The 23,906-nt window shown below is 52.8% G+C and overlaps 9 protein-coding genes across 9 annotated transcripts; 5 read left to right on the top strand and 4 right to left on the bottom strand.

Moving 5' to 3' along the window:
- Positions 1 to 121: 121 nt before the first annotated feature.
- On the bottom strand, positions 122 to 604 carry PG997_010249 (uncharacterized protein; the record flags this gene model as incomplete). The annotated part of the gene is made up of 2 exons (XM_066814564.1): positions 122 to 321; positions 475 to 604. 2 exons carry the CDS (start codon positions 602 to 604, stop codon positions 122 to 124), a joined length of 330 nt encoding a protein of 109 aa, XP_066666526.1.
- A 1,466-nt stretch (positions 605 to 2,070) lies between these two features.
- PG997_010248 (uncharacterized protein) lies at positions 2,071 to 3,371 on the bottom strand (the record flags this gene model as incomplete). Its single annotated transcript, XM_066814563.1, has 5 exons — positions 2,071 to 2,434; positions 2,522 to 2,758; positions 2,823 to 2,962; positions 3,030 to 3,115; positions 3,170 to 3,371. 5 exons carry the CDS (start codon positions 3,369 to 3,371, stop codon positions 2,071 to 2,073), a joined length of 1,029 nt encoding a protein of 342 aa, XP_066666525.1.
- A 1,862-nt stretch (positions 3,372 to 5,233) lies between these two features.
- Positions 5,234 to 5,843, bottom strand: PG997_010247 (uncharacterized protein; the record flags this gene model as incomplete). Its single annotated transcript, XM_066814562.1, has 3 exons — positions 5,234 to 5,440; positions 5,461 to 5,518; positions 5,677 to 5,843. 3 exons carry the CDS (start codon positions 5,841 to 5,843, stop codon positions 5,234 to 5,236), a joined length of 432 nt encoding a protein of 143 aa, XP_066666524.1.
- Positions 5,844 to 7,337: 1,494 nt separating this feature from the next.
- PG997_010246 (uncharacterized protein) lies at positions 7,338 to 7,790 on the top strand (the record flags this gene model as incomplete). Its single annotated transcript, XM_066814561.1, has 1 exon — positions 7,338 to 7,790. The coding sequence occupies one exon, from the start codon at positions 7,338 to 7,340 to the stop codon at positions 7,788 to 7,790; it is 453 nt and encodes a 150-aa protein (XP_066666523.1).
- A 925-nt stretch (positions 7,791 to 8,715) lies between these two features.
- On the bottom strand, positions 8,716 to 8,934 carry PG997_010245 (uncharacterized protein; the record flags this gene model as incomplete). Its single annotated transcript, XM_066814560.1, has 1 exon — positions 8,716 to 8,934. The coding sequence occupies one exon, from the start codon at positions 8,932 to 8,934 to the stop codon at positions 8,716 to 8,718; it is 219 nt and encodes a 72-aa protein (XP_066666522.1).
- Positions 8,935 to 12,574: 3,640 nt separating this feature from the next.
- Positions 12,575 to 14,152, top strand: PG997_010244 (uncharacterized protein; the record flags this gene model as incomplete). Its single annotated transcript, XM_066814559.1, has 1 exon — positions 12,575 to 14,152. One exon carries the CDS (start codon positions 12,575 to 12,577, stop codon positions 14,150 to 14,152), a length of 1,578 nt encoding a protein of 525 aa, XP_066666521.1.
- Positions 14,153 to 14,972: 820 nt separating this feature from the next.
- Positions 14,973 to 17,384, top strand: PG997_010243 (P-loop containing nucleoside triphosphate hydrolase protein; the record flags this gene model as incomplete). The annotated part of the gene is made up of 2 exons (XM_066814558.1): positions 14,973 to 17,263; positions 17,330 to 17,384. The coding sequence occupies 2 exons, from the start codon at positions 14,973 to 14,975 to the stop codon at positions 17,382 to 17,384; spliced, it is 2,346 nt and encodes a 781-aa protein (XP_066666520.1).
- Positions 17,385 to 19,797: 2,413 nt separating this feature from the next.
- PG997_010242 (uncharacterized protein) lies at positions 19,798 to 20,067 on the top strand (the record flags this gene model as incomplete). The annotated part of the gene is made up of 1 exon (XM_066814557.1): positions 19,798 to 20,067. The coding sequence occupies one exon, from the start codon at positions 19,798 to 19,800 to the stop codon at positions 20,065 to 20,067; it is 270 nt and encodes an 89-aa protein (XP_066666519.1).
- A 199-nt stretch (positions 20,068 to 20,266) lies between these two features.
- Positions 20,267 to 21,691, top strand: PG997_010241 (uncharacterized protein; the record flags this gene model as incomplete). Its single annotated transcript, XM_066814556.1, has 3 exons — positions 20,267 to 20,440; positions 21,023 to 21,294; positions 21,406 to 21,691. 3 exons carry the CDS (start codon positions 20,267 to 20,269, stop codon positions 21,689 to 21,691), a joined length of 732 nt encoding a protein of 243 aa, XP_066666518.1.
- Positions 21,692 to 23,906: the final 2,215 nt, after the last annotated feature.

Genomic DNA, 23,906 nt, shown 5'->3' with positions numbered 1-23,906 from the left:
ACCAACCAGTCCCATCTGACATCCCTTTTCCCAATTTGAAACCGCACTCATCGCCCACACGACCCCAGCGAGAGCGCCTCGTTCGTTGCCCACACGATATCTCCCCACTTTGACCCCCTTTTCACTCCTTGGGGCAGCCGGTCGTGACGGTGGTGACCTGGGTCCGGTGCGGGCACTCCGGGCACGGCGACGGGCACGGCGTGGTGACGACCGTGGTCGGCGTGGTGGGGCAGCAGTCGGTCTTGCAAGGGACCTTGACCGTCGACTCCAGGACGAAGAGCGGGCAGAAGACGGGCCTCGTGCGCGGGGGCACTCGAGCCGCTCACAGCCGCCGACTGTCGTCACATACTTGTCAGTATTATTACAAGGAACAAACAGCGGAGGCAGCAGCGTTGGCAATTTCAGAAAGGCCATCATCCGTGAAAGAATGTATGCATGCTGAGCTTGATAGGGTGAAAGATGGGGAAGACGTACTGCGGGTGGTGTAGACCGTGGCCGTGTAGCAGCTGTGGGTCACGATGGCATTCCGGCGCGTCGTCGTGCAAGAGGCCGGGATGGTCTGGGTGGGCTTGACGGCCGCATCTTCCGCGTAGCTGTGGTCCATGTTAGTGCCCGAGCTTGAGTGTCTCAATCGAGTAGAGCCGGAAAGGGGGAAGGGGTGCTTACGTAAAGGCGGAGCCGAACAGGAGAGAAAGGGCGATAGTGAAGGGACGCATGTTGTTCGTATATAGGTAGGCAATTATCTTGGTAGCAAGTAATGTTGAGTAACAATGTAGATCCGGGATAGTATAGGCGTTGTGAAGAATGATTCGGTATGCGAGATGATGATCGGAAACTCTTGGCAGTCGTTTGCCCTGGTCTTTATACTAACTTGCTTCCGCCGATGCTACACGCATAGCCGCAGTCAGAAAGGGTGTGTGTGTTCAAACGAAGATCGACACGACGCCGCCACAGGCGAGCTCAAATACGAGAAAAGCACCGTAGAAAGCCACCGGGAGGTGTTCACAGCTTTTGTCGTGTTTGTTGCCTCATGGCGTCCGCGAGCGTCCCGCGTTTTCCGTGCAAATGACGTAGAGACCTTGCATTCCAGCGCTGTGTGGCTGCTTATGAGGCGGCTTAGCGGAGCAGGCATTCCCTACTCAGCATATCAGGGTGCGGCAGGCTCGTGATCAAGCTTTCCCGGCAAGCAGGAATCGCTGTATTGGCAAAGAACAAGCTTCAGGTGGCCGGTGTGGCGTCAGGGATGCCGCCTCGAAAAATGAAGCTGTCTCCTGGCTAGCTGAACCTAATAAGCTGATTCTCACCACACCCTCGGGTCGCACACGCTCCCATTCCCGAAAGTGGGCGGCAGAAATATGCCTTCGTCTGAAGTCATGCATTAAGGATCTTTTCAGCTACAGCTGCCTACATGCAGCTGAAGAAGCTAGGACGAGAAGAAGCAAATTCTGTTTGTTGGATTGCTCACCCCTATCTGGTCCCTGAATACCTTTACAGCGAGCGAGGGTCTTGGAGTGGTCGAAGAGTTCCTCACAACGGCACCAGTGGCTTCTACAAGTGCAATGATGATACCTTGCTACCGTTTGATACCCTGATGGACGAAAACCACCATTTGTCACGCCTCAGTCGTCGGTGCACAGGTTCCGTCTTGACCGTCTTACACAGCAACGGTCATGCCCCCAGATGTTTACACACTACTGGTGAGCAAGTAGAAAGCTTACTATCATTACCGAGACGACAGAAAGGGACGACTGGTTTGTTTTCGTGCACCTTTGACTCTATTTCAAATATCTCCTTGAAGCTGACCTTGGTATTTCTTCGGGTTCCCCCAAAATGCAATTGTGTGCTGGTCTGTTCTTCCGGGCCTCAAGGGCGTTTTGGGAGCCGAACATCTTGCCTGTAAAATACTTTTAAGATAAGGAAAAGCCCAAGGCGTGTGTGTGTGTGTGTGTGTGTTCTCTCCCATGCAGCGCGATCGTCTAAGAGCTTTGTAGCAACTCCCCGCTGTGACATCATATCGTACAACTAGATAGGAACTCGATTCTTCCTCCTGTTTCCACCCCTGTTGCCCCATCAGCCGCGTCCAATGTCCGACTTGCTATCCCAGCCATGATGCTGCACGGTCCAAGACGTCTTGACCGTGATGGCGCTGAGCTCGTGCTGCGCCACGCCCTCGCAGCTGTTGTTTTTCGCATGCAGGCAGCTGGCAGACACGACGGACGACTCGGGGCCCGAAAGCTTCAGGGCCCCAGTGTGTCGACGGTTCCCGTAGCCGTTCCGCCGGAAGAGCGGCCGCATCACCGGCACGCAGCCGAGCGCGATGCCCATGGCCGGCTCCACGAAGGCGACGAGCATCAGCGGCAGCGCGTTGTAGGTCGAGTCGGATGGGTCGTAGGAAGCGATCATGCTGATGTAGACGGCTCCGGCGATACATGTGCTGTTAGAAGAGTTAGTTAGTCAACCCCTCCATTAAACCGATGGTTGTAAAGTGATTTTATGGCCGTTTATGCATAGGAGAACTTACAGAAATCCGAGGCTGAAGGCTCCAATCAGAGAGATTCTCATGTTCCGGTCTAGCTGGAGCTTCCACACGTGAGGTATAGGCAGAACCAGTGTGACCACGCTGGTGGCAATGCTGATGCCGGCGTTGGCTGTCCATAGGGCCGGGTAATCCCCGCACATCCCGCCTAGAATGGTCTTATCCCAGTAATAAGCGACGGGTTGGCAGACAGACATGGATCCTATTACCATGATGGTGGTACTTGAGGTGCGAAGTGGTCAGCCTTACATCGGCGTTAAGCGGTCGGGTCCAGCGTGTGACCTACCAGAAAGCGGCTACCACCATCGTTATCTTGGCAACGATGACAAAAGGCCGCATGGTGAAGATCTTGGTGTAGAGAGTCAAGATGGCGGCTTTGGTCAGGGTCAGGTTGAAGCACCACAGCATCTGCATGGCGAGTAGATACTAGAGCCGTCGCTCAAGTCAGCAACAAGGAAAGGACAGTCTGATGACGGCGGGGCCCTTGGCTAACCTTTGTAAATATTTCGGATGGCGGGAGAACATGAAACCGGTTCGCGATTTCGTCGATATGGTAGCCCATACCCCCGACTACTACGGCTGCGCAAACAGTCAATACCACAAAACCAGTCGATCAAGGCAGAGTAGACGAACCTAAGATACTCACGACCTGGTAGGTCACGAGAACTATACACGAAGAAAGCATGAGCATGTCGTCGGAGCCGAGCTTTCTGTTGGCGACACGGCGGGCGAGGAGGCGTAGTCCCACAGCTACGATCGCCATCGCGGTGAAGAGCACCGACCAGATGACGAACAGTAACTGAGGGCCAGTTTCGATGGGGAATGTGAAAGCCATCGTTCGCTGCTGCTGCTGCTGCTGCTGCTCTATCGAGGAGGCGATGTGACACGAAGAGCCTCGTCCGGCCTCATGAGTACCTAAATAAGGCAGGAAGGTTTGGCTAGGGCGACCAGATGAACCGTGATGTAACAACAAGCCCAGGGAGACAGACCAAGGAGGAGGGCAAGCGTCCCATGTAGGTCTTTAGTACTCAAAAGCCTCAAAACCCGGGTTCAGACGACAGGGAGGCCCGTCCCTCCTCGCTTCACGTGGCCGGCAGCGCGAGGGCCCATCCTCTTGCAGAAGCTGTGCTCATCCCAACCCGATCTATCGACTAAGGTTACAGCGGCAGCTACTGCACGGTCGAAGCGTAAACCCCCCACATGTTTATACTTGCCCACTCGCTGCAATGGCCAGGCGGGCAATGCGCGCCCATTACTCGCGGGAACCCTGCGTTCGAGGGGAGCAAGAGGTCGGGCTTACCCGCCAGCTTGATGCACGTTTTTCTGTCGGACTCCAGGAGCCCACCCGGCCATGTGCTTGGCCTTTAATCTTGGTACGCTCGGCTATAGGTGGAGATTGGGTTATATTGAACCGTTACTACGAGCATGGGTAAACAAACAGAACGCGAGTCAAAACTCAGATGGCAATGGCGTGGATAGCTAAACTGACTCTTATCGCCATTTAGCCTCCACTGGCAGGGGCAAAGAAGGTTTTGCGGATGTCTGTGCGTGCCTTGTTGAAAAAGACGCCGTTATCCACCCCCGGGCGTTGATGGCGTGTCACTGCCACCCGGAGTGGAGGCCGATCACGACATGCCGGCCAATGAACGACATCTGGCGGGGACTATACCTGACAGATCAGGAATTATAACCGTTGACGTTATCTTGCTTGCTGCCAGTGCGACGACTCCTTATCCATCACCACAGGCAGGAACTCGGGGCTCGGGCGGACTTTCTTCTCGCAGACACCACTGCTACTGTGATCATCAGCATGCAGCCCGACGATGATACAGCGAAGACCATAATTCGTGCTCAGCCTCGAGCATCGTCGCCGGTATATCCCAGAAACCAAACTCACAGACCCTCTAGATCACATCCGTGGCCGGCCGGGACATTATTCAGCAAGCACAAAGCGTCAATATTATTTGCCAGGGTTATCTTATCGAGTCTGCGATGCTTCTTGATGCGGATCCCCCACTCAGATCGGACAGAATCCACGTGGACGAGCCGATAAAGTCGGAGATGAGACATTATCCAGTCCCCCGAGCTTTGGCTGGAGCACCAAAAGCCGGGGAAGTTAAAGAAGCAAGGCCTGTGTGTTCGCATAAAAAGAAATACGAAGATAGAATCGTGGCTTTCGTTCAAGATCGTCAACCGAGATAGACCCAAGTGGGTTCCGTTTTTCCTTTCTTTTCCACCTTAAAATGTATATGTAAGCATTAAACCATGAGAAATGTTTCGAAACGCCCAAAGCAGATCAAACACGCATAATCTTGTTTTCTTTTGAAAGCTTGACTACATCGTCCGTTCGGTAAGGTGGAGAAACGCAAATCACTTAGGTAAGTATTTGCCTGCGAGCGGTCACTTGGTTAAGATAGTAGATCGCGATGAGATAAAAGCAATAGGGAACACAGAGACTACGAGAATATGTACGTTTGGCAAGTGTGGTGGTAATCAAAGATTCATTGATTCTCAAACTACTTTATCCATGCCGAAAATGATGTTGCCATATCCATTTGGAGAGGCCAAGTAGGCCGTTGAGAAACCCAAGTTGCCGCCTCCAATGATGTTTTGCAAAGACAGCCTTGCTCCATGGCCAATGTGTTGAGTTCATTCCCCGTGTTGCGTGTCGTTGTTGTGTCAAGTGAAGGAGAGAAGTTAAGCTTCATCTTGGTCCTTGCCGTCAGAACCAGCCTTCTTGACCTCGTCGGCCTCGTCATCGTCGTGAGCATCGTCGGCGGCTGAGGCCTGGAGCTTGCGCTTCTTGGCAGCGCGCTTGGGAGCCGGAGTCTTAGCTCCTCCAGCCTTCTGCGGCTTGACGGGGGTGGAGGGGCCGCTGCCCGACTCGTCGTTGCCAGGGTGCCGCTGCTACCCTTGACATACACCTTACCGCCCTTCAGCTCGAAGCCAAGGGGCTCAAGAATCGACTTGATCTTGCGAGGGCTGGGCAAGTTAGCTTGGGGAGGTCTTTATTTGGAGATGACTTGGGCTGAGGTCGTCGAGTAGGGAGGGTACTGAAGCCAGGTGAGAGAGACAGAGAAACCCATGGGGCGTTGCAGGGTTGGCATGAGCGAAACAGAAGAGGAAAAAATACAACTTACACATTGTTGGAGGCAGAGATGCCAATGAGAGGGGCAAGTGCCTTGGTGTTGAGGTGGAAGTCCTCGCAAGTGCTCATGCAGTAGCAGAGGGCCTTGAGGTCGCCGGCGGAGGCGGAGGCGGAGGCGAAGGCGTTCTCAACCGAGTTGGTCTGCTTGGCTCCAGCCATTGTAGCGGTGGTGATGGATGACGATGAGTTGAATGGCTTTGTTGATGCTTGGTGCTGAACCAAAGTATGTGCAGAGTGAAGATGGTTGGTGTTGTCTGAGAGCTTTGCGTGGATGAGGCGAGACTTTGGACTGACACTGGGTCGTGCAAAGTTTGGGTTTGACAAAGTCCAAAGGAAGAGAAGTTGCAGTCTTGGGGTGCGGATTTTCTTCAAAGGCAGAAAATTCCGCTCTTGTTATTGTCGAGACTGGAGGAATTTGAAGTCCTCGACGCGTGGGGTAAGTGGTTTTGATAATGCCCTTGTTTTCCCACGCGGCTTGTTTGGGCCATATATCGTGGGGGCAACAATGGTCGATCGTGGCTGTCAAAAATGACGGTTGCCTGGCTGGGATTTAAGGCTACCTTTTCGTGACACAAGGCAATATCAATGAATTACCACCCCCGAAAAAAGAAAACACTGCTGCATCACGACATGAAAAGCCTAATTGTTGCTCAACGGTTGTTCCAACTCCCAATTCTCACTCTATTCACACGAACTAGTATTTTGATACTGGTACAGGTGACCGAGTTTGACTCGAGAAACCACGGTTCGTAGACTTCGGCGACTGAAAATTTCAGGCATATACTTCGGCGACGGAAAGTCTTGGGCATAGACCTCGGCGACAGTGAGTCTTGTGCGGCCATATGAACACGGCAATATGATTAATTGCTTACCATTTCTGACCCAGGAACCGAGAATTCCAAATGCGTTCTTTCCTATGGGTAAATCAAGCATTACCTAACTCCGATATATGTCTAGGTAAGTATATTTCTAAGCCCCTATAGGAGATCACAATGGAGACATACTCGCATCATGCTTTACCGATAGTTGAGATGTCCCATGGCCATTCTCAAAAGGTACCAGACCAGCCTCTCGGACAACTTGTGAGGCATCGTTCTTGAAGGATATCTTGCCAATAACTAACCGTCCTCTATGAAATTTAGGTTCACTGTCCACCTATTTCAACGCAACGGAGAGACGCCTACCCATAAAAGTGAGCCAGCCCTTCGGAGAAGGCTTAATCATTGAAGGTTCGACTTTTTCTTTTTGTTCTTTTGCTTTTCGACTCATACCGGCGCAGGCCAGCAGAAGCAAGTGACTCAAAACCGAGCAAACCCAACACATATCGACTCATATCGATATATAATCTATCGTCTCCCGCCTTCATCCTCCTCGTCTTCTCTCTCCCATCTATCATTCAACAACCAGACGAACAACACTGCCTACCAGCCTACTTCACTTTCCTCACTCGCCAGAGTCGACACAAGCAGAACTGCCTTCCTGCCAACTTACTTTACCTACCCAACAAACTTCAAAATGCGTTTCTCTATCGCTCCTCTCATCCTCGCTCTGTTGCCCTCTGTGGCACGGACTACCCACATTCCGAAGCAGGATTTGATGATGTCGAAAAATTCGACGATGTAAACGAATTCAACGATGTCGACGAATTCAACAATGTCGACGATTTCGACGGACGGGACGCGGAGCGACCCCTTCGACGACTTCAAGGCCAACATCTTCTACCTCTTCGCCGAGGTGGAGGGGCGCTCCGTGGTCGGCGTGCGCGCGCTGGGCGGCACGGACGGCGGCTGTGACGCCGCGCGCGGCGCGCACATGTGGGAGAGGCAGGAAGACATCAGCGGCAAGAAGCGCCGCGGCAGCCGCTACTGGGAGCCCGGCCGAGACCCCGGCGAGCTTCCCCGTGCCCTCGAGGTCCACACCAACTACGTCCAGTTCACCCTCTACGCCAGCCGCGGGCCCTGGAACATCATCGACACCTGGGACAAGGTCAACGGGAAGTGCGTCGAGGACCGCTCCGGCAGCTACGATTGCGGGCCCATCAGCGGCCTCTCGATGTACAAGTGCGTCGGCTGGGCGCCTCCCTACAACTTGGCTGGCATGAACTAGATGAGCGTCCTCAATATCGAGAAGGCCGGATGACGAAGAGGAACGGTCTTGGGAGCTAAGAGACGTGACTCGTAGACGGAGTCAGAGGGGATCTAGAGAAGGAACTCGAGGATCGCAATGACACTGCTCAATGCATGGAGTGAAATTAGGGACGCGGGTGTCTTACTTCCTATCAGGGCTACACTGTTTGTTTGCTTATTGGTTTGGATATCTTTTTATCTTCCTTTCCTTCTCTACCAAGGAATGGAATCAGTACCGAAGAGAAGATGTTAGGTCCAGAACATGACTTTCCGACGCCTCGTTGAAGCTGTTACCGGATACCAAGCGATGAGGCAAAGGATGGGTTGCTACGGACCAATCCGATTTACATGCTTCCGACACCAACACTCAGGCCAATTACCCTGGTCGATTGACGTCAACAGAAGCCACCCCCTGGGGCCATGGGGGTTTAGTACGAGTTCGCCTCCGACTTCCCCGGTTTCCTCTTCTCCAAGAATACGATGATCGCCCCGGACATATGACTCCGCTTTCCACTACACGCTCGAGAACCATCTCGCCAAGCGAAGGAAGGTAGCAAGCCGAATTCCCCGCGACCCCAGATCAGCCGCATCGCGCTAGGCTCGGGAGGACTCCGTCATGGCAGTACGGGGAAGCACAGAAGAACGGAAGCAACAGCCTGGCAGTATTAGAATGGGATGACTCTATTGGGCACTGGATAATGCACATTCGTCAGCTCCTCCGCGTGACCAATGAACCCCCACGTCCCCTTAACGCCTTCTTGGACTCGCGTGCCTGACTAAAACACTCCCCCAAAATGCGCCGATGCCAATCAATCAATCCGGTCAGCTACCATGCAGCTCGCTGGTTTGGGAGTGTACTACCCACGCCTCGCGCCGTTTTGAGACTGCGATGAGCTCATCTTCGCTTAGCTCCTCATGATGTCGCGGTCCCAGCCTATGCTCTTGACGCAGCTGTCGCAGACGAAGTTGTTGATGTCCAGGTTCTCGTGGTGGTAGTAGGGGCAGTCGCTCCGGACGGCGAACCGCTGCTTCCGGGCTGTCGGGCAGCTGATCTCGAACTGCTGCTGGTGGGTGATGGACCGGCAGCCCTGGCAGACGCGGCGGAGGGCTTTGGATGGGCACATGATGGCGGTTGGATTTTCTCTCTGTGCGCTTCTTTCGAGTAGGACTATTTAGAATGAGTGAAGCGCGTCCCGTGTAGGTTCTACGAAGATAATATAATCTTGTAGCTGTATGAGGAAAGTTCTATTCGACTCGAAGATGATGGATTACGGTGTAAGTGATGTTCTGTTGCTGGAGTGCGTGTCTCTTCAAGGGATGCCAAAGTTGAAAAGGAGTGTAATGGCTCTCATGCAAATGCCCAACGACATTAGATGGCGGTTGCAATTTGGGTAAAGATGCGAAAACGAAGATGATAGTTCGCTTCTCCGGCGTCCAGCAGTTCCTTTTTTATATGCTGGGTTGCGGTATTGGCGTTGGGCTTGGTGGTGATGATGGGTGTCTTATACGTTTCGCTGTATGTCTGATGAACACAGTTGTAGGGCTTGTTGTAGGGCTTGGGAGAGAAACAACAAAGAGGGCGATTCATTGAGATATATACCTACAATGCATGATCTATCCAAGGGACGGCCAGACTTCAACTCCGCTCAAAGTACCCACGAAACAATCAACTGTCCGATCTGACCCAGATACCCATCTCTGGAGTTTTTCTCGCTTCCAAAAAAGCTGGAGACGATGACCAGCGTTGGGGGTGCGATGGCAGAATAGCTGGGGCAGATTTATGGGTCCAGACTGGAGGGACAGCTCCGGCCTGTCGCTGTCCTGGCCCTTGGCTTGGTCTGTTTTGCTCTGGCTTTTCATCGAGATTGATTCACAAGCTTGAAAGCTGTGCTGCCAAGAACTTGGCTGGTCGTTTTATCGCATCTAGAGATCACATGAGCAATTGTTCGACGCGAAGTCGAGATGCTTGGACGCTGGAAGATGGTTCCGGAAATCCTTATCTGGCGGATCTTCAACCTTTTTTCGCTCTGGGGCAGTGACATCACTGGGCGTTTCTAGGGGTCCTCTCCACTCTACTACTGGCTGTCCACTCCTCCCCGAAAGGCAGCCCCCTTTCGTCCCACACCGATCGTGGGTTAATGGGGAATTCTCATCAAGAATCGGGGGACTTGTTCGCGTTGGTATGGGGAAAGTGTTGGGGAGACAGTGCATATATCTCAGACCATATGCTATGTAGGTAACCAGCGAGTCTATATGTCGCTGCAGAGATCCCGAGAAGATAGGGCGGTGGCAGAAGCAAGGCGGAGCAGAAGGGAGAGACGTTGACGACGAATTGACTTGACTCGGTGTGACGCTGCTACCTGTAGGGGCCCCTGTTCGCTCAGTTGAGGCTGATGCACGTCGATGGAATATATTGCGCAAGTACCCAACAAAGTCGTTCGAGTAACATCTGACAACTTGCTTCAATGTTGGTTGATTCGCGACACCCAATTTTGCAAGCAAAGTGCCGGTTGAGCATGTCTGGTCGTGGAATCAACAACGGTGTTTGATTCTGGCGTATGAGCTAGACGAGCCAAACAAGGGGAGCACGATGACAACTCTCCCGCCCCCGACTACTGCACGGAGTTAAAGTATTCCGACAACTTCATCGACCCTGTGGCCAGCCACCAAGCGGCAAACCCACGCCCGAACGCTCACTTGTGACGAAACATATGCGGTGAGGATGGCGCTGATTTCTGCAGTGCACCACCAACCAGGAGAAGATATGACAGTTACGCACTGCCGGAAGTTCGGCTTTCGCAAGTGCTTACACAACAGCATCTCGCGAGTCATGGCCCTCGAACGAGCGCTGGCAGATATGTACATAAAACTCATGTTGGGTTCGTCACCCAGCGGGCCCCGACTGCACCGCACCGACTCTTACCCTCACCTCGCTGTCTTCTTTCGGCGATCTTGCGGCTTAGAGTCTGTATGTACCATGTATTCGCCAAGGACGGGCAGGAATAGTGGACCAACGACGGCGATCAAGCTTGAACTTAGAAACACCCCGTATGTAGCTGGCACATCCCGAGAGAACACGCGAGACAAGCAACGAACGCGGGAGATGCCGCGTGCCACTTTACCTTTGCTTTCAGCTGCTGGGTTGGGTGCTGCAGGTGCTGTCTTGTCACCCGAAGGCTAGAATGCAGCCTCCTTTACACTATTGTCGATGATCAATCGAAGTTATATCCTACATCCCGCCTCGTCAAAGTGCAGGCTTTATAAGTCATCCTTGACCAGTGCTCATGGCCAATGGCAATTTCGCGATACTTGTAACATGGGGTACGTTGCACCAACGACGGGGTCATCCAGTTGCGTTTGCGGCAGTGCACTGTTCAGCTGTTGGATGGTGGCGGGCTGGCTAGATGCTTCTTTTTCATGCATTGTCGCCTGCATGGCGGTTCGCTAGGTAAGCTGTAACACCATCCTTCAGCCTCTCGCGAACGACAAAGCTGCTTGGTCGGTTCGCCTTCCTTCCTCTCGGGACTTGCAAGGCTTCAATGTTCCGAGCTCGGGGGTTGGAGATTTATTAAGGAGTTCATAGTTTGGTCAGTGCGTGGGAGTGGTAGGGAGACCCGCTTGGGTAATTGCATCACTAGATCAAACAGCGCGAGAGCTCTCTCAGTGCAGCACCCGGCACCTGTCGTTGCTGTCGCTGCACTTACAAATCATGGCTGTATCTACCAGTACCGGAAGTAGGAAAACCTGGGTGCGCTGCAAAATGTAGGGGATGCTTGTCTTCAGATTCCTCTTCAGAGTACCTATATATGGGATATGATTCCACATCAACTGCATACATAGAGGCTTGCGCGAGGCTCAGGAGCGAGCGCGAGCATCGTCGTCATCAATTTGCCAATGGCTCCAAAGATTTGGAAGGGCGGATGCCTAAGCAGAGTAAGCGCCCGGCACGCGATACCCGAACTGTCACCAGGCAGAAGGCCAGGCACCAGGTCGCCAGGTTGTTGTGCATGGAATGTTTGACGATGGGTGCCCAACTAATAAGCTTGTTGGACACTAGTAGCACTGCGCCACCCTTCCGTTTCGCCTTTGATAGGTGCTGGTGGGCAAAAGTCAAGGGCAATGGGAGGCCCTAGAAGAGAGGCACGAGGCAGAGCTGAGGCGGTCGGTGACATGGTGGTTTCTTTTAGTGTCATTTGCAGTGCGGCACCTAAAAAGTTCCCCAGCCAAGTCAGTCCCGTCCTGGGCAATTCTATTTCTTGGCAACTTTCCCACCTCCTTGGCCTTGAATTGAAACCGAACGCTTCAGCTGGACCTGCGGCAACCTTCCGATCGTCAACCCATAGAAACATCAGATATAGAAGAGCAAGTCTGGGCGCTCGTCATAATTCATTGATTGACATTTCGGTTTATTCTTTTGCTTTATCGTTCAAAGTATCTGGCCCTACCTTTCTGTCATCGCATCTCTTGTCACGAAACGCTCTGTTCTTTGTGGGGTGCATGGGCCTTGTGTCTTTGTGTCATTGGTAAACAATATCACGACCTTGAGCTACCTACACTTTCGGCTGTACAGTATTCCGGACTACTAGAGGAGGCGTTATTTTTCTGCTATTTTCTCGGCATACAAGACCTAGACGGCGTTTCTCTCGCGTTTTCGGTATTCCTCATTGGAACTATTCGTCTTGAAATAACCCATCAATCCACACCTCCCGGCCCCTCCAAGCCTATCGAACAAGCATTGGACCCGACTCCAGTCAGACCCGAACCATGAAGAGCGTCGCAACACTAGCGGCTGGGTCGCTGATAGCTTCCATCGCCCACGCGCAGGTCGTGCAATTCGACATTGCCAAGAGAGCGACACAGCCCAACCGGCAAAGACTGAGCAAGCGGGAGGCGACAACCTACGAAGAGACCATTACCAACGAGAAGCAGCGAGGAGGCTACTTCGCGACGGTGTCGGTCGGATCACCAGCCCAGAAATTGACGTTGCAATTGGACACCGGCTCGAGCGATATCTGGGTACCCTCAAGCAGTTCCTCGGTATGCACGAAATCAGCCCCGTCGGGCGGATCTAGAGGAGGCGACGGTGCAGAGTCTGGAGAAGACGAAGGCTGCACTCTGGGATCATGTAAGTTGCAACCTGGTTTACTTGTTGATGCGGATCGGGTAGCTGACGAGAATTTGCATTCAGTTGACTCCAGCAAATCGACCTCCTTCAATGTGATCGGCAAAAACCTCTTCAGCATATCCTACGTCGATGGCAGTCACTCCAAGGGCGACTATTTCACTGATGACTTCGAGATTGGCGGTGCAAAGCTCACCAACATGACGATGGGCTTGGGTATTGATACGGATATACCCTACGGACTGGTCGGAGTCGGCTACGCTTTGAACGAAGCCATTGTCGCCGATACGCAGAAAGTCTCGTCGGCTTACAAAAACCTCCCGGTGCAGATGATGGAGGAGGGCCTGATTTCCACGAATGCCTACAGTCTGTGGCTGAACGATCTGGATGCCAGCACGGGCCAAATCCTGTTTGGGGGTGTCGATACTGAGAAGTACGAAGGCGAAATGTCGGTCATCAACGTTCAGAAGGACTCTCAAACCGGCGCGTTTACGTCCTTCATCGTATCCATGACTTCGTTGACGGCCAACTCTCCTTCCGGTTCCGATTCTCTTACGACCCGCCAGTACCCCATCCCTGTTGTGCTAGACTCTGGTACCACCCTCAGCTACCTGCCAACCGAGCTCGCTGTCCAGGTTTGGAAGGAGGTCGGCGCCGTGTGGGATACCTATACCCAGATGGCCTTCGTACCCTGCGGAATGGAGAACAGCAAGGGCACATTTGAATTTGGCTTCGCCGGACCCAACGGCCCCAAGATCAGTGTGGACATGACCGAGCTTGTCCTGGATATTGCGGAGGGCTCCGACGTTCCTAAGTTCCAGTCGGGTCAGTACAAGGGCCAGAACATTTGCCAGTTCGGGATTCAAAACTTCACCAGCGAGCCGTTCCTCCTTGGCGACACATTCCTCCGGTCCGCGTACGTGGTCTACGACCTCGAGAACAACCAGATCGGCATGGCCAAGACCGACTTTAACTCGACCAAGTCCAATATCGTTGCTTTCCCTAGCAAGGGCGCTACGATACCCAGTGGCACCGTCGTCCAAAATCAGGTCGCCGCCACGGGTGCCGCTGGTGGCTCCGTCGCGCAACCTACCTATGCTGCTAGTAAAGGCTTCCAGAGCGCGGCCGGCATTGTTCCCGCCTTCGAGTGGGCACAAGTTGCCGTGATAGGGGCAACCACCGTCTTCATGCTCGCCGGCAGCGGGCTCTTCCTCCTGTAATCTATTCACAAGCACACACGTACAAACACCTATTCACGATTTGGCGTTCTAGCGAGTAATTCAATGTGTTCATTTTGCATGTGGCTTCAGATGTTTGCATTTGCTGTCATTGACCGAAGCGCGGTTGTACCCACCACGGTGAAGTGTGGGACAGGGGCCGTAAATGGCTGGTTGAAGTCCGGTTCTCCTCTGGGGCATGTATACAAAACCGTCATCCACGTCCACCGAAAATGCCCGAACTATATTGAAACAGTGGTGAAGATGATGAAACCTAAGTACACTTATTAATAGTAGTCCTAGCTACCATTGCCAAGTACAAGAGTGTTTATGTGCTTAGTGTCAGGTACCAGATATCGGGGTTGGTAGCATGCTCCCCAAATATGATGCACCCAGCAACTTGGGTAACGCAACAACAGCGCTGGCGTGCTGCCATTGATCAATTGATTGATTGGTGGGGGTCCCCGCCATGCCCAAAGCGACGGCACGCAGCCAGCCAGTGAGTGACCCGGGCTATCCCGACAAGCAGCTCGAGCCACACGCTAAAGCAGCAGAATGTGTTGTGCGCCACACAGGAACAAGGGTCGAGAAATAATTTCTGGAGAGTCAATTGAGTTGAGCTGCTGAATTCGAATTCGCGGTTGACGTTGACGATCGCGACGACAATCTGGGGAGGCAATTCCACTCTCTTTCTTCCTCTTTTGACTTGATTTGTTCTTCGACACCGCTCCTTAGTTTTACATCTTCAACATGAGGGGTGCCAGAGCCACCCCTCAGCTTGGCTGACAGCCGGCTGCTAACGTCCAAGTGCAGCGCCCGCTTCATGGGCATTGCGTCCCAAACCTCTTCCACAGGAACTCCCCAGATGCAATGGCGACAAGCCCCGTTGCAGATCCAAGGTCGCCGGTACTTCAATGTCTCGCGGCCTAGGCTGGCGGCCGGTGGGAACGTCGCCGCCGCCGCCTCCGCCGCCCTGAAGAAGGCCGCCGAAGAGGCCGCCTCCCTCACCCCCGAAGCCGTTTTCGCCAAGATGAGCCCCGACGAGAAGAAGCGACTGTCCAAGGTGCGAAACATTGGCATCGCCGCCCACATCGACAGCGGAAAGACGACCGTGACCGAGCGAGTCCTCTTCTACACCGGACGAATCAAGGCAATCCACGAGGTGCGAGGCAAGGACGGCGCCGGCGCCAAGATGGACTCGATGGACCTCGAGCGAGAGAAGGGTATTACCATTCAGTCTGCCGCGACCTTCTGCGACTGGAAGAAGACGGAGGACGGAAAGGACGAGACGTACCACATCAACTTGATCGATACGCCCGGCCATATCGATTTCACCATCGAAGTCGAGCGAGCGCTGCGTGTGCTGGACGGAGCCGTCATGATTCTGTGCGCCGTCAGTGGTTGCCAGTCGCAAACAATCACTGTCGATCGTCAGATGAAGCGTTACAACGTCCCCAGAATCAGTTTCGTCAACAAGATGGACCGCATGGGCGCCAACCCGTGGAAGGCCGTCGAGCAGATCAACTCCAAGCTCAAGATTCCCGCCGCCGCCATTCAGGTTCCCATTGGCGCCGAGGACCAGTTCAGGGGTGTGGTCGACCTGATCGACATGAAGGCTATCTACAGCGAGGGCCCCAAGGGTGTCAATGTCAGAGTCACCGACGAGATCCCCGAGGAGGTCAAAGCATTGGCCGAGGAGAAGCGACAGACACTCATTGAGAAGCTCGCTGATGTCGACGACGAGATTGCCGAGATCTTCTTGGACGAGAAGACTCCCACACCGCTGCAGATCAAGGACGCCATCCGCCGAGCCACAATTGCCCGGAAGTTTACCCCCGTCATGATGGGATCCGCTTTGGCCGACAAGTCTGTCCAGCCTATGCTGGATGCTGTCTGTGACTACCTGCCCATGCCTGCCGATGTCGAGAACTTGGCTCTGGATCGTTCCAAGGGTGAAGCCCAGACCAAGCTGGTACCGTACAACTCCTTGCCGTTTGTCGGCCTGGCGTTCAAGCTGGAAGAGAACAACTACGGCCAACTGACATATATCCGAGTCTACCAAGGTACTCTGAGGAAGGGTACCTACTTGTTCAACTCCCGCAACGACAAGAAGGTGCGCATTCCTCGTATCGTGCGAATGCACTCGAACGAGATGGAGGACGTGAACGAAGTTGGCGCTGGTGAGATTTGCGCCGTCTTCGGAGTGGAGTGTGCCTCGGGAGACACATTCACTGATGGTAACCTTCCCTACACCATGTCGTCCATGTTCGTCCCGGACGCCGTCATGTCGCTGTCCATCAAGCCCAAGAAGAGCACCGACGCCGACAACTTCTCCAAGGCCATGAACCGTTTCCAGCGTGAGGATCCCACTTTCCGTCTTCACGTCGACGAGGAGAGTGAGGAGACCATCATTTCGGGTATGGGTGAATTGCATCTCGAGATTTACATTGAGCGTCTCCGCCGCGAGTACAAGGTCGACTGTATCACCGGTCAGCCCCGTGTCGCTTACCGTGAGACCATCACTCAACGTGCCGACTTCGACTACCTGCTCCGTCGCCAGAGCGGTGGTCCTGGTGATTACGCCAAGGTTGGTGGTTGGATCGAGCCCAACCCCGACAGCGAGGAGGCCAACGCTTTCAGCAACCAGGTCGTTGGTGGTCTCATTCCCGATAAGTTCATCTCTGCCTGCGCCAAGGGTTTCGAGATTGCCTGTGACAAGGGTCCCCTCTTGGGCCACAAGGTCATTGGTGCCAAGATGGCCATCAACGATGGTGCCACTCACGTCACTGATTCGTCCGATTACGCCTTCTCACTGGCCGCTCAGATGGCCTTCCGCAAGGTCTTTGATGAGGCCGGCGGTGTCGTGCTCGAGCCCCTGATGAAGACCACCATCACCGCTCCCAACGAGTTCCAGGGCAACATCCTCATGCTGATGAACAAGCGCAACGCCACCATCATCGACACCGAGATCGGCTCCGAGGACTTTACCCTCATCTGCGACTGCAGCTTGAACGCCATGTTCGGCTTCTCCAGCCAGCTGCGCGCGGCCACTCAGGGTAAGGGCGAGTTCAGCATGGAGTTCAGCCAGTACGCTGCCGCGCCCCCGCATCTGCAGTAAGTAAACCCGATCCAATTTCATGTCTTTAGTATCAGTTAATCGATAACTAACAACCGTTATAGGAAGGAACTTGTCGCCAAGTACCAGAAGGAGCTCGAGGCTAAGCGAACCAAATAAACGGCTCACGGCGAGTTGGATGACGAAGGATCTTAATGAAGCATATCGAGGGAGTTTCGGGACTTTGGCATTGGCCAAAAGTCATGATGATGTATTATTAGCATGTACAGCATTGTGACGAGACACATATTTTCCTGTTGCTACATCAGAAGGTTGTAGTAGACATACATATATGGCTTATGATGGATGGGTGAAACTATGGGGCCCCCTCTTTTTTATCCAAGTAGAAAAGAAAGGATATGTATATAATGAGGCTTCGGTTTGGGGGCCAGCCGGATTACGGTGATGAACGATGGATATAAAGAATCAAAAGACACTCTTCTCTTCATTCAAGCGCGTCCTTAAAATGAACTTGGTAGTCTCGTCAGTGATCAGGCATACTAGGCGCTGACCCCTGAGCCTACAGCAGCTTTCGCATTCTCCTGGGCTCGCCTTCCTTGATGGTCGGAACTCAGACTGACTTCAATTTCTCGTTCTCACGTCAATCGATATGGGCCTTGAGTGGAAGTACCTTGGGGCCCCAACTACTTCACCGAGTTTGCCGTCGCTCCTAACAACATGAAGCTCAAGGTCAAGGTCATGTACGAGCACGCCGACGCCATGCGGTTCGTCAAAATGCGTGATGGGGGACTCTCCCCCTGTGGCAAGAGCTTCATAGACACGCAGGTCTTTAAGCTTGAGCAGGCTAGGGCAGCCGAGCAAGCGGGCTGCGTATTTGCCATAGTCTTTGCCCCCTGGGCTCATATTGTGGCTTGGAACACAAGATTTCATTCAACAGCTAAATGGGTGACTCATGTGATAGGAAATCTTTATTCAAGAAGCTTTATGCGGCAATATTAGCCATTTCCCGGAAGTGCAGTGACATTTACCAAACAAGCATACTATCGTTTGATACTGACTGCATCAACACGTTTGGCGGTATACCAAATTGGCCGACGCCGTAATCGCCGAATGTCGTGGTTTCTTGAACAATATGGCTTTGCATCTGATCCATAAGCTTTGGTTCATGAGTGTATTGCCTTCTCGCCTGCACAGGCATGCGTGCACGAAAAATTGAGCATGAGGTGGCATCGCATGCTGGGTTCCGCAGTCTCTAGTTATGGTCAGCCTTGGGAGTGGTACTGCCAAAACTCTCTCCTTATTATCACCGACCTACCTGGCTGCGTATCCAGGCTGGAAACGGTCGGGGGTTAAAGTTTCATGACATCTCCGAAACCTCAGTCGCAACCGAACTGGGCTCAAGGCTACCCAATCTCATATATATAAAGCTGTCTACGTTATTATTCCACCAAAAACCCTTCTTCCTTCTTCAGCCAAACATATCTTGGAATACCCCCGACGCGACCCAGCTTCAGCACCTTATAATCAGCCACAACCGTTTGCTAGCAACGCAAGCCTTTACTCTCCTTTCAGGACAACAATAACACCACCGATCATCTTCATCCACTAGCTGGGTGACAAACGGATCAATAGCAACATGCCCTATGACGTAGACGGCCCTATGGGCCACCATTGGGTCTGGGTCAACCGCAGGAAGGCCGAGGTCATGGCTCGGTACTTTTTCAAGCGGAGCATCGCCAACACGTTGTCAACAGACCACCAACTCTGGCTCTGGGAAGTCGTCCTAATTCGGCTCATCGCCTCGCTGTAAGTCCCTGCAACGATTCCCCAGCCCCGGCAAGCCCCGCACGTTTCATTTTGTCCTGGCCGCAGAATACCTTTCTAACTCGCATTCTAGGAAAGCTTACTACCGTACATATGGGCCGGAGGCGCCGTTCCCCTGTGAGATGGAATCCCGCATAGTCGTCAAGTCGGTCTTGGCAGACCGTTTGCACTTTTATGTCGTCCAGGAAGAGGACGAGCCGTATCCGCCACGACTGGCGAGAGGGCTGGATATAATGGAGTCGAGGGGAATGTTGCATATTTTGGACACTCGTCTGTTCAGATATTAAGGGGCAATGCAAGACAGTCGCTGTATTATAACACATGGCTGTGTGGTTCTGTGGTCACTGAGATCCAGTACAGGAGGCAGGGCTTCGATACAGGTAAAAGAAGGGCTCCTGGTTAATGGAATGACGGGCATGACTGGGACCAAACTGGCAGTGGTTAGGTAGTATACCCTTGGTATACCCTCAGCTTGCTTCATACGAAAATGAAATGAGTGTTAAACAATAGTGAAGAAAACCTTTATGGGCAAATAATTATTAGTTTGGAGGCGAACCAGCTTCGGTGATCAAAGCCTTTAAGTAGATAATCCCACGCACCACTTGACCCATCTTGCAAAACCAGGACCCCAACAGTACAGACGTGCATCGGGTGGGTTACAGTGACATTCGGTCGTAGCCAATGTAAGTATCCCTTGAACCATTTCTTGGTAAGTCTCTCACTGACCGCTGCAGCTGTGAAGCTGAAGATGGACAAGCCAGACGACCGTAACTCCGGTAAGCCCAAGCCGAACGTAACCAGCGCCAATGTCGACCTCGGCAGTACCGAGAGCGGCCAGGCCACCAAGGCCAGCAACACTTCTCGCAAGGATCAACTGAAGCGCCTTTACCTTCGACGCAAGAAGGCAAGAGAGGTCTTGGATGCCACGCTTCCGAAGACAGCCTACAGCCTCCTAGGCCAGGACGCCAAGAAGATCATCCGGGGTGCGATTGATGAATGTCTCGATGATGACCTGTAAGTCGCTAGCAACACTGTCACTCACCCCTAACGATCGTGAGAGCCATTCTTGATGGTCTGTGTCGTTTCGCCTGTCCATGCTAACTACATCCTCATGACATTCAGTCTGATCTTCCTAGACTGCAGATCCTAGGAAAAACTACCCCTATGCGAAGAAGGTTCGGTCTGCGATCGAAACCGTGTTCGGCGATAACTTGGAGATGTTCACGTTCGGGTCGGGGATTAATGAGAAGGGAGAGGCCGTGGACGATTTTGGCGAGCCTGTGGACACACCTACCGTCGGCGAGCTTTGCTGCTGGGGGACTTCGCCTTCGGAGGGATTGGAAGCTCTGCCCGAGAATGGTGGTGATGGCGACATGGGAAAGGATGGTGAGGTTGGTGGCCAAGAGAGGGAGTCAGTGTAGATGGGAAGGGTCAATATGCAAGCAGATAGCACGTTTGACATACACAACATCTGATGATAGCCAATACATGGCGTGAGCAATAACCAGTATAACTTCTCTGGTGGCCAGTGACTAATCCCATGCGTAATAAAACAGTGGTAAAAGGGGACCTTAGCAGCAAGCATTGGGCACCTTGCTATTAAAATTCTTACTTATAAACAGGTATCCCACAAGTCAAGCAGCAGTAAGACTATCGTGAGGAAAGCGTGGCTATAGTAACTCTTGTATCTTTTTCTTGTATTCAATTGCTCACCTTCCACGCTCGACCCTCTTCTTCCAGTCCTTTAAATAAATTCCTGCACAACAGCGAAAACATCCACCACCAAACTGCGTCACTTCACCATTGATCAGATTATTTTCCTTCCGAAACAAAAATCAAGATTCCTGCCAACGCACAACGCACACAACAAACCACAACAGGTATCCAAAACGGCTGATGTAAGTGTACTCAGATGGCGTCCTCGGATTATCTCAATAATGGAACTTTGCTAACCACCCGCTCTCTCACACTAGTCGTCGGACAAGACAGGCAAGCGCATTACTAGGTCGGCCGCCGCCAGTAGCAGCCAGACTGCTCCCGCTCCTGGCAACAACGAGGCTGCGGCTCCGAAGCCTCTGACGAGTGGCGATCTCAAGTATCGCCCTATGCGTCTCTGGCAGAGACGCCAGGTGGCCAAGAAACTGGCCAAGGAGCAGCTCGAGGACACCGTCTTCGTGTTCCTCCAAGATGAGAACATCAAGAGCAAGATTCTGAGCGCCATTGACGAGTGTGTCACGGACGATATGTAAGTTGTTTCATCAATAAATTCTGCTATGGTCTCATTTTCAGGCGGCCTCTGCCCTCTTCCATGGTGCTCGATTTCATCGTGCTGACTTTACCTCCTTTCGATCCACAGCAACAGTTTCATGGACCACAGTCCTCCCGGGGCTCTCTACCCCTACGCCGAGCGGGTCCATTCCGCCATCAAGACAGTCTTCCGGGACAACCTGCGCCTGTTTAAGTGTCTTGGGTTCGGTGGCACCAACTTGGGTGACGAAGATCTCGACTATTTCGGCGATGACATCGACGAACCCATCCTGGAGGAGCTCTTTTGCGAGGACAAAGGTTTCTTCTTGGCCATGGCTAAGGAGAATAGCAATGAGGAGGACATGAAGAATGGAGAGGCTTCGAGCAATGGTTGAAGCGTGGTTATTGCATGATGGTTTTGAGGACGGCCGATGACAAGGTACTTAAGTTGGTACTTCCCGGTTTGCCAGTAGGACAGGCCGTTATAGAGAATCTGCATCTTTCTGGCCCACCGTAATCCCTTCGTTCTGTTAGTGCTTCAGATTATCACTCAGCCCAGCCAAGGAACCAGTATGATTTATTGTAGCCAACGATGACATATGTGCCCTGGTCTGGAGAGGTAAAGTAGGGAAGATGTGGAAGATGATGTGTTTCCATTCCCACTTAATCAAGATCCTCATCATCAGAAGAGATATGGCGTGGCGTTCGTTCATCTGAAGGTGACTCCCCATCGCCAAGAGCCAACGCCTAGATTTCTAGTGATCCTGGAAGCAGTTGAGATAAATACAAGTCGTTCGTCGTCGCTTTCTTGTCCGGATACCGGACAGGCTCTCAACTGCATCAACCAGAGAGAGCTACAGAAGCATTAGGTGGCGCAATGGAATCGTCAAGGCAAAATGGAGAGCTGGGCTTGACATCGTGCGTGCCCATCCCCGATCGCGGGGTGAAGAAAACCAGGAGGCGAGAGCGAGAACTTGCAGAGAATGGGCACACAAGTGTTCCGCATCCCAAGCAGTGATTGCAATTCGTACCAAAGCAAAGATCCGAGTGGGAGTAGCCGCGAGAAAGTTATGCAAAAGGCAGGTAAGAAAGAATATGCAATAACGATGTCTTCGGACGCCAGCCCTACTAATTAACCCTGCCAATCGGCAGTGATGCCAGCCACACAACTACCGAGCCAGTTGTCACGAAAGAGAACCTTGGAATGATTGGGCCACGACGCGATTAGCACCGGTCTAACCTAGTAGAACGACTGACCCCAGACTAGCCAACGGCTATTTCCATCCCGCTTCGCCTGGTCCAGCCACTTTGCCGGCATCATTTCAAGAGCCGACGGCTCAACGTAGGGATTATCGCATATGTAACGTAGTTACGTGCCATTTCAATAGGCCATCACCGGGCCTACTGAGCATAGACGGCATGGAAGTAATTCGGGGGTCCAGACTCCAGTCACCTGTCCCGCGTCATGAAGGCTGCCTCAGTTGACGAGACACGTTACTCTCCGGGCGGGCAACTCCCCGCAGAATAGAGATTGTTTACCGTCCCGAGTTCCAGCCCCCGAGGATCTGCGGGGGAAGTGAGCGCTAAGTTCACCGTCCGTCATCCAAAAGTCTCAAGCTGGGGTAATATGGGGGTCTCCATGCCGTAAGCAATTAACGCGACAGCAAGTGCTTACTGACTGGTCAGCACCAAGTCTTGGGGGACTCTTGCAGTGCTGCAGGATTGGCTCTCTGACTTTTGCTGTTTTCCTAATTGCTCCGGAGATGCTGCATAGGGCTGACCTAAGGCCACCGATAATGGATTTACACTCTTGGATGGCTTCGAGGTTATCAAGCTGCTTACTGTACTACATCTCAGCTCCTCTTCCGGGCCCTCTGATGCGTGCAACAACACGTCAGTCGCATAGTCTAGAACCGATATCGCCTAGAGACGCAACTCAAAAGACAGACGGGATAAGACTGAGCCACTTGGCGTCCGGCAGTGCAAGCAGTAGCGCTGGGCGGGCCGTTGGCGAGATGCTTCAAGCCGAATGTTGTTTTGAGCTAGTGTGCCTCTGACCCAGACGTTTGGTCTTGGCATCGAGATGCGCCAAATGATGCGACTTGATTGGCAGCTTCGCGGGGTAACCGTGGACATGTTGGGTTGCGTGCGATAGACGCGGAGACAGGGTCGATGTTTCCGTTTCCTGCCGAGGATCCAGACGCGGCCTCTTCGAAATGAAACGCAAAAGCACATGCTACGAGATCAAGCTTTTTTTCTCTCTACAGACGAGAAGAATGTGAGGTTGATGCCTGAATAGTGGAGAATGCCCTTTGTTGCTGTATGGTATATTTAGGGATATCGTCACGATTCCCTCATTTGTTCCACTCCGCAGTTCCTCTTCCCCATTGTCTGGGTAAACCTAGAATCGAATAGTGACGAAAGGATAGACAATCAGCAAGGCTGACCATCCATACTATTGACAGAAACCGACAGACCAGATAATAATAGTAATAGAGGCATCTTGTATAGTTTTATGCAAGTCCAAGACCCCCTATATCCCGCAGCTCTCTCATATTTCATCACACCCAACCCACGGTCCGTGAGTTAAGGTTACCACTCGTCCGGGTG

This window comes from Apiospora hydei (genome assembly GCF_038363865.1).
Source record: "Apiospora hydei strain CBS 114990 chromosome Unknown utg000007l_segment0_segment0, whole genome shotgun sequence".
Taxonomy (NCBI): domain Eukaryota; kingdom Fungi; phylum Ascomycota; class Sordariomycetes; order Amphisphaeriales; family Apiosporaceae; genus Apiospora; species Apiospora hydei.
The sequence above is the reverse complement of the archived record's forward strand: the minus strand, read 5'-3'. Positions and strand labels throughout refer to the sequence as shown.